Genomic DNA, 9,724 nt, shown 5'->3' on the forward strand with positions numbered 1-9,724 from the left:
CATTTTATTTTTTTATTTAGTGTTTCAGAGATAAAATGTATATAAATTACGCTAAAAGTACTTGCTCTGAAATAATTCCTACTATATTATACAGTGAGCGCATTTTAAATAAATGATTTTTATTTAACTACATAATATGTTTACCTCAAATAAGTTATTGGCACACTTTCGTACATATACTCGTTATATAGTTCAATACCAAAGAACATTTTTTTGCTGGAACGTTTTCATATGGGCACATTCTGTTATCTAAACCACGTGCTATGGAACTGGTCTAAATAGGTCTCCAGGTATTGATATCTTTATGTTTATACTTTTTACAAATATTTTTAGATAAAGTTGCAGTGCAGATAACAACTTGTCCATCGATATATAAATTGTGTCCCTTTCTTTCAATTTAATATTTAAAAACCGATAAACCGATGACCGATAAAAAGGGCGATATGAAATTCAGCATCCAGCATTTTGGCTTATTGTAAATCCAATAATCTGACGAAAGTTTTTAGAAGTCGAAATTAATATGGTGACTAAATTATTTATTTGTTAATGTCAAAACAACAAAACCAGTAAATATCTTATTTCCTTTATTTTTGTCGTTTACGTGAATGGCTAAAATTTATTCTATATATTGAATATAATATCACAATAGAAGTTTGTTCTAAAATTCAATACGAACATTGCTTTAATTTCTAATGTTTTGTAGGATTATATATGCCGACAAAATGGATGTCATGAATTTATTTTAAGTAAACCAATCATTTCAGTTTTAATTGTCATTCAATTTATTTTGCTTCGACCAGACCTTTCAATTTTTGTCGCAAAAAACAAATATTTCAGATTTTCAGACATGGCATTAATTTTTGAATATATGCATTTAAAATTTAGTATATATATGGTCTTCTTTTTGACAAAACTATGCGATTTTCTAAATAACGAGCAGAAAAAAATAAAAAAATGATTAGTGCTTTGAATATTCAACTGAAATAGGGAGCAATTGTCAAGGCTGATTTTGTACATAACCGTTGATTGTTCGGCGTCTTTGATGTGCAACATCACCATTAAATTTGTTTGCATTTAAGACACAGATTGTCAAAAAATCAAAATGGAGCGAACGCTTGCTTCAATTCAGCGATCTTTTATTTAAAAAAAAATAGATTTAATGAATAAACGTAAAAGGTATATTAAAAAGTAAGTCAGAGCTAGATAAAAAATTATGATAATTTGGATTTATTGGTTATTATTTTGGTAATTAATGATCCAAAAATACTTACAGTTATTATCTAACTTCTTTCTTTTATTTGTTATAACAATAATGTGAAAAATTACTACTTGAACACTCAGTGAAAGACACCAAAAAGCCAGTGCTCAAAAATTCAAGAAATGCAGTGCAGTATTTCAAAATTTTCTGAGGGGGCATGCCCTGCCGCCCCCTAATATGCCTGTGACATTATAATATTATTACATGTATTATGAACCCTAGCCCTGTTCTCTGAAATTCAGTTTTTAATATAAGCCGCTCATAATTATTTCCAAAATTAAAGGGAGCTTATCAGGACATAAGATCAATAAAATGAAGCGTGCGTGATTTAGTGCCCTTATAACCTATTTTTAGAACAATCTAAAAGGGATAACCAATTATCGGGATAGACAAAGGGAAGCAACCTGTAGATCTTAAATATGTAACTTAATTCAGTTATAAAAATGATAACTGCTTTAAGTTACACCCCTGACTGTCTGAAAAAGTGAATAAATTGCAGACACGCGCAGCAAAGAATATATACAGTATTGGGTAAACCAGTTATTGAAACGCAATCTTTGCAACTTTTTCTTCAATTAAACTGGTCAATTTTTGAAAATAGGTGCAAGTATCAAAATGCATTATCAAGGATTGGCTCCTTCCTACATTTCAGATATCATAGTGTTCTCGAAAAATGAAACAATTCATATCTAGATCAACTACTTATGAAACATAATTGTAAAACCTAATACAAAATATGTTAAAAGAACTTTTAGAAATAAAGCTTTGTAAGTATGGAATAATTTACATTTATATATTACAGAATCTTCGTTTCTATATGCTTTTAAAAGAAATATGAAAATAAAATATTTATTTGATGTACAGCAACATAAATTATTAAATTAATCTGATGAATACATGTGGCTGTCGCTTTAAATGTTTGTTGATTATATATATATTTTCTATGTGTTTACATACATTGTATTTGAGGATTTCTTGACCTTGATTAATTGAAGGCCATACTGTAAATAAGACATGTATTTCTTACTATATGTTCCTTAATTATATTCTGCTGGCAAAACATTCGACAGGACATTCAGTAAAACATTGAAAATTTACGGAATTAATTGCTTACATGACATTCGACAAGACACTCGGCAGGACATGCAGCAAAACCTTGAAATACTACAGAATTTCTTGCTGGCAGGACAATCGGCAGCTAGTATATAAAAAAAGACCTAACCATTTTAAATACCGAATGTTCTGCTGGTAGGGCAGTCAGCAGGACATTGAAACTTTCCCAAATCCCCTGATGACATTACATTCGGTAGTTAATAAAACAATTAAGACATTGAAACGTTACTTTATTTTTACGTTTAGTGGACTAAATAGTCTGATTTAAGAACAGACTAATGAAATAATGATTATTCATATTTCAATGGCATTAGATAATAAAAAAATAAAGGCTCAATCACATGATCCTAAAATATAAAATTGGCCTTGATCCGTCGAAGGTTCGTTCGCTCGTTTCGCAACTTCTCGGCATCGGATAAAAAAAATACTGTTATTGGTCAAGTGCCCCACTTTGAAAAATAATCGTAACCACTCAGTTTTACTTAGCATAAAGATTTATTGAAGTCGCCCGATGAGGTCTGAATGTTTGAAAGTTTCCCGTTACTAACTAGAATTCGGTGATGTTTTGATTTAAGGGTAGACATGAACACGCAGCGTTGTGACGTCATAGAAGAAGTTGACGTTAGCAACGTCATATTGCGCCCGGAAAATTGCACAAGCTGTTAATAAATCGTTTAGGATGAATAATTAATGGCTAGTGAAAATCCAGGCTGTTGTGTTTGGCTGATAAGTTTAAAGAAATCTTGCAACGAAAGGGTGAGTAGAATTTAAGAACTGAAACATTCAATTAAGATGATTAAATAAGAGTTTTTGTGCATGAATTAGAAGGCACGAATTACTTTGGTAAATTTAAATCTGTATGCCTTCAGATGAGCCTAATTATTTCAAGAAAATTAAACTTGAGAAAAATGTTCTAAGATTTAAAGAAACAGTTAAAGATCCTGTATGTTGTATTTGAGTTTGTATACCACACTTAACTGGAATTATATACATTGTATATGTATATAATTATGCTTTTAAAACAATTTTCAAACACCGAAGAATATGTCAAATATGTATAGTGTACTGCAAATACTTGTACATATTGTATGTAATCATTAAAATATATGCATCCATTTCTTATTGAAAAAAATGACTTACACTTTATAGAAAATCAAATTTTATTACCTCCCTTTATTTACATGAAATGTTAAAGTCGGTTATATCTTTATAAATAATGCTTTTTGGAACTTACAAAATTGATAAATGTTAATTTAAGCATCATATTTATGATATAAAACCATAAAAATTTGTGTTACATGATCAAGCTTCAAGAAATAATTTTAATAATTTATAGGTAATCATAATGTGTTATTAATGACTGATTTTTCAGCATAATTATATCATCATATTTCTTCTGCGTACTAACGCAATAAGGGCTTATTATCATCATCATCATATCATCATCATCATCATCACTACCACCACCACCCACCACAACCACCCATCACCACTTTATTCATCATCATCATATCATCAACATATCATCATTATCATTAGTATTATCATTATCATTAGTATTATCATCATCATTGTCATTTTCATTATCATTAGTATTATCATTATCATTATCATCATCATCATCATCATCATCATCATTTTCATTATCATTATCATTATTATTATTATTATTATTATTATTATTATTATGGTAATATTGATTAAATAATAAAAAGGTGATAAATAATGAATGATGAAATAATAAATGAAAAATATAGTTTCTAAGATTTTTAGTGATTCTCAAAGATCCTTACGTAATAGTATAATAGAGAAACTAAAACAAATTTATTTGCTTCTTAAATTTAAAGTAGCTAGATATTAAAAGGTTGGCGGCTACAGACTTTTATAATGCGATCAGTGCAAACCAAGATTAGTCGGCACATCTGTCTTCACTGTTCGTTATTCTGTCATAATTGAGCCGCGTCACGACAAAACCAACATAAAGGGTTTGCGACCAGCATGGATCCAGACCAGCCTGCGCATCCGCGCAGTCTGATCAGGATCCATGCTGTTCGCTATCAGTTTATTTACTTGTTATAGGGTCTGTAAGCGAACAGCATGGATCCTGATCAGACTGCGCGGATGCGCTGGCTGGTCTTGATCCATGCTGGTCGCAAACGCACTATGATGGTTTTGTCGTGACGCGGCTCATATATCAGTCCATTTAAGATATCAACATGATTTTACTAGTAAGGTACATTTTTTCTTTTACAGTTTGCAAGATTTCGAAACCGCTTGCGCCAAAGATACTATGCAAGAAGAGGCAAGACTCTTGACCCAGAAACCCTGTTGAATGAAACAGGTACTGCCGACATGGTCGTCGGAAAGATTGCCAGCAAGGCAAACAAAGTCGTTCCTCAAAAGTTGTCATTTATGAATGGTATAGTTATTTGCTTGTACATTATGTTTTCTAAAAAGTGTACTCACACACTTTAGCGCAGTAATATTTGTTTGACAAGAATTTTGAAGCACTTAATATTGTTTGATTTAGCCTATTTATGTACAAGAAAGACAGTATAAAAAAGACACCTCCAGATGCACGCTAAATTTCATGAAAATTTGAAAATGTATTTAACAGTTTAATATTGTAAAGTAACCAAAAGAATGCAATTTACACATTATCAATGGCATTTACAATATATGTAAATTACTATAAAGAGGTCAAAATATGCAAAAATAGCCATTACTGCGTTAGTAACGCAGTAGAAATATAGTTATACATACTGAAAAATTCGGTCATTAATGGCACATAAAATGTAAATATTTACTAGAATTTTGAAATTTTATACCTTTCCTAAAATCTTATTATATTTTTTTAGGTTTGATTATATTGAAATATGTTTGCTCATCTGGAGGCGTGCAGCTTTAAGTCGTATGTCTATCTTTTGCTATCGCGCCTTCTCGGCCCTTTTCCGCCAAACTTGATAATAGCCGAGATGTAACGATTGTCTTTTGTAAATTGTACAAAAATAAAGCAAAAGTATAACGTTGAAATCAAGCATAAAAATCAGACAACACATGCTTTTTCCAGACGATGCTGTTGATACAGAAAGTACAACAGTGCCAGATACCACAGCAGACGACAAGACCATAGCAGACGACAGATTTGGTAAATACAGTCATTTATCATATAAATAAAATATTGAATATTAAGAAATATTGATGAAATAAAATGCGTATTTTCATTTTTCGTATTTTCACTGTATTTTTTTTCACTGCAGTGTTCAAACATATTTTCACTGGTGTCTTGCGGACTATAATTTCTTCACACAACATTTAAAGGGAATTTAACCCCTTCAAAATGTACTGTCAAAAAAAAGAGAAAAATGTATATAACAAACAGAAAATTCATGTTTTTCTCATAAATACAGGATTTATTTTCAACTTGTGATATGAAATTTATCATGTTTCACTCGTGGTTATTGCCACTCATGAAATATTTATTTTCAAAATAAACGCTATATTTAAGTATCCTCTGTTATTTTTACTATTTTTACAATTTCGTTACTTATTTTAAATACTTAAAAAAATTACATGAAATAAAGCGTAACGAATTTAACAATCTTTTTTTTTTAAGTTTTAGAATACGTTACACACATCATAAACAAGGCAGCCGACACTCTGAGACAGGAGTTGCCTAGCAACACAACCACCATATCAGTGATACCAGCAGACGACAACATATCATTGTCCTCCAGTATCATCAGCCGTAAGTCATTTGGTTTATATATATGTCAATTCAGAGTTACTTCAAAACATTTTGTATATAAAAACTAAGTTAGGACATCTTCTTTGCAAAACAAATTAAATTCATACCTTTTCTGATTTCTTCACACCACCCGTTTTTCTTCGAAATACCGGCCGATGAAGTGTTCGCGGTATCAGAAGTTGAGAACTTTAAGGGTGCGCGCGCATGGATTAACCCCCTTGCAATTGTAACCACTTCTGTAGTAGGGTCCGTACTCGACAGCGAAAGCTGCTTTTTGTGCCCTACACGGGCGGATGGACCCTTATTAAACATAGCCTAAAAAGGCCGTAATAGGAATAACGTGGGAGATGAGCCTATATATAGTTATAGCATTTAGACTGTCACTGCGCTGCCAGCTCAATGCAGTGGCTATGTTTTTGCGCCAAAATGACCGGAAATCAGTCAACGGCACAGCGACTGGCGGCGTTTACCTTCTGCCCTTAGATTATTTCTTCAAGGGCTCATTTGTGTTAAGAAACCATTAGAAGAAGGAGCAGATAATCCAGTCTCAGATCTTGCGTGGCAATTATCGGCAATTCAGTTAACCTATCACAGTCAATCAATTGACGACTCCACAGATTTTGCCAGTTTTATCTGTTGAATACAAGGTTTATACTCTGGCATTGTATTCCATATGAGGTCGTAATGTTTTCATCTTTACTGCGATGTTTTGCCATCCTATTCTTAAAACTTGTCGGACAAGTACGCAGCAACGCTTTTACCAGGTTTTCAAACAGCCTATTGGCAAAAGATAACATTTGTTTTGTATCATAGTTTGGGGACCTTTCTGTTGAAAAAGTGTCAGAGTTAAATCGTATACATATACATGCACAGTGCGGTAACTGGAGTGCAGGCATCATTTACCCGCACTCCAGATAATGCCCGTTGATTGGTTCATTTTTGCTGGGGTTTACTTATTGTGACGCAGAGAAATGGAAAGGGGCAGAAATATCATATTCAAATGCCCGTTCATTGGTTAATTTTTTCTGGGGTTTCATATTATGACAACAGGGAACATGCTGTCATGTTTGACTATGATACACCAAAACACTCGGCAATCTGATTTATACTCGGGGGCTACGCCCCATCGTACAAATCAGATAGCCTCGTGTTTCGGTGCTCTTTCTATTACTTAATTTTGTGTATTATACCTTTAAGCCGGTGCTAGGGTCGTAGGTTGTAGTTTGTACTTGACAGTACCGTCCATGAACAGGCTCAATGAAACCGAGCCTGCAACATTTAATTTTTGTCGTTTTTGACTTTGTTTAGGGATTCTTATTTTCTTTGTTTAGATTGTACATGACACAATTAATTTCTTGACAGAAATTGCTGATATGGCTGTAACGGAGAGCCTGTCAAATATTGTGATGGATGTCGACATGAACCACTCTGCTACTACAGCTCCTAGAACTATCAAAGAATTCAAGGGTAAGACTTTTTGTTAAAATGGACTCCACTAAGGTTTTTTTGACATGCCGTAACTAGAAATAATGTTTTGAGATTAATGTTTTTTAATTCCAGAACGATTAATCTACTAAAGAAAAAAAATGACAAAAATTGAAAGGCACTGTACTCAAAATGGGCTAAAAAACACAAAAAAGTACGATTTTCAATTTAACTATAGGTATAATTTATAATTATCTTTTTCATACAAACCGAAAAATATTTACCAATGCAATACTTAGTTCTTGAAATGATAAATCGCAAGTTTTCATAGATTATAATACAAAATAGGCGTCGAATCGACCAAGAGAACGACATTTCTCAAGTTATGATTTTAATAAATGGTTTGTTAAACACAAGTGCAATTTACAAAAGTTATCGAAACACTGAACTCGTGGAATGAAAAAATAAATAAAATAAATAAATAAATAAATAAGTAAAAACATAAATAAATCGTTCTATATTTTTTACAGAAGTATTTGGCATAACCGGATATGACGACATTGATGACGGTCTTCCACCTGTAAGCGTGTAAGGTAAGATTCAGGTATATTATTTGCATTAAATCCAATGTTGAAATAGTTTGGTTAAAGTACCTCTGCAATATAAAAATAAATAGATCTATAAACAAAACCACAGGCGCTAGTCACATAATCAAATATTTTACATAAACGGTCTATTTATATGTTTATTATATCTTATAATAGCATATAGTCCATATAGAACAGAGAAAAAAGTTTGAACTGTCAAAAGATGATGGGTCCAATATTCCCAAGGGGCAAATAATCAATATAGATTTTAGGAAACGTAATGTCGTAGTTCTCTCCCCTGCCGCATTCAATGCTGGTTAAGAGACATATGTTATTTTTTTAACCTTATCCGAAGACTGACGGAAAGGGCCGAGTAGTTGAGATTGTAACAATATAGTCAATTTAGCTCAACTTGACAGCGAAAATATTAGCATAATGTCACTTTAGGAGCAAGCCCTTTGTTACTACATGAACACACAGTTTGTTTTCTTAATTTCAGAGTACAAGAAGAAAAAAAGAAAGAAACATCGGTTGTGTTTTTGTTTGTTTTGTTGCTTTTTGTTGTTTTGCTGTTTTTTTTGTGTGTTTTGTTTTTCTTCATGTTTGATTTTTTTCTACTTTGCTTCATTTGTTTGTTTTTCATCTTTTTCGCTTATCTACATGTTCTGCTTAGGCATCGACTTATTTTTTCTCAGATATTATTGTTATAAAAATGTTTTCTGAATTTTATTTTCACCAATAAAGTCCATTGAAACATACTCTACATAGTGTTTTATTTGACATTCGTTCGAACTGTTTCAGAAGCAGCCGACCGTACTTTCAGTCTCAGTTAGAAAACTATCTATGCCATAAGTTTCCTTTCCTTGTGCCATTATTTAAAGTACTTCAGAATAGGCCTACACTAAACAAGAGTTTGAGTGATGCTTGACTGACGCTGTTGAACATAATCAAAGTTCAAAAGATGTTTGTTCAAAACATTACGACCTGCGGCAGATGCTTCTGTTACTGATGATTCCACAGACACTTTGGGGTCAGACCCCCCCCCCCATTTTTCACGTGTGTTCTCCAAGTATCCACAGAAATCCGTAACGTTTTCCTAGGAACTCCGTGACAGTTATCGTAAAAACTCCAAGAAGATATCATAGTAACTCCATCCTTCGTGTAACAGTTTCTCTCCCGCGTATTAAATTAATCTGAACAAAAGCATCGATTTCTTGCTCAAATGAATTTGAGGAGAATATATTGAAAAAAAATACAGGAAATAAATGTATAACGGACCTAAATCGGACCGTATCACTGCTCTTGAACAAGTTTGTCTATATATCGGATAGATATCGGTCCGATGGCGGAAAGCCGACTGCGATATTCCGACATGTAGCCGATATAGGCCTGTATGTTTGCCAGGATAGCATAGCATCGCATTTTCAATTAACTCTTAACATTTTATACACTTAACATTTTATATTAAAATTTAACACTAAAGCCACATTCACATATTACCGGTCTGACTTCCCGGTTTGCCAAGGTTTAGTCCGCCGGGATCAACCGTGGAAAACTGGCGTAGTGCCGTAGCGATTCCGTGAAGTACCGGGA

General features: G+C 32.7%; 1 protein-coding gene across 1 annotated transcript; it reads left to right on the forward strand.

Moving 5' to 3' along the window:
* The first annotated feature begins 2,946 nt into the window (after positions 1 to 2,946).
* LOC132746993 (uncharacterized) lies at positions 2,947 to 8,831 on the forward strand. The gene is made up of 7 exons (XM_060736298.1): positions 2,947 to 3,127; positions 4,625 to 4,790; positions 5,442 to 5,519; positions 5,988 to 6,119; positions 7,482 to 7,586; positions 8,075 to 8,137; positions 8,631 to 8,831. The coding sequence occupies exons 1-6, from the start codon at positions 3,062 to 3,064 to the stop codon at positions 8,134 to 8,136; spliced, it is 609 nt and encodes a 202-aa protein (XP_060592281.1). The 5' UTR covers positions 2,947 to 3,061; the 3' UTR covers position 8,137; positions 8,631 to 8,831.
* Positions 8,832 to 9,724: the final 893 nt, after the last annotated feature.

Source organism: Ruditapes philippinarum, unplaced genomic scaffold (genome assembly GCF_026571515.1).
Source record: "Ruditapes philippinarum isolate M1 unplaced genomic scaffold, ASM2657151v2 ctg11380_1_1_1_1, whole genome shotgun sequence".
Lineage (NCBI taxonomy): Eukaryota > Metazoa > Mollusca > Bivalvia > Venerida > Veneridae > Ruditapes > Ruditapes philippinarum.

What these genes read in the sequence shown, in the direction of transcription:
- LOC132746993 (XM_060736298.1), top strand. Translation starts at nt 3,062, where the DNA reads ATGGCTAGTGAAAATCCAGGCTGTTGTGTTTGGCTGATAAGTTTAAAG. An exon ending in AAAGTTGTCATTTATGAATG is followed by an intron (nt 4,791 to 5,441) that starts GTATAGTTATTT and finishes TGCTTTTTCCAG; the next exon opens with ACGATGCTGTTGATACAGAA. An exon ending in AACTATCAAAGAATTCAAGG is followed by an intron (nt 7,587 to 8,074) that starts GTAAGACTTTTT and finishes TATTTTTTACAG; the next exon opens with AAGTATTTGGCATAACCGGA.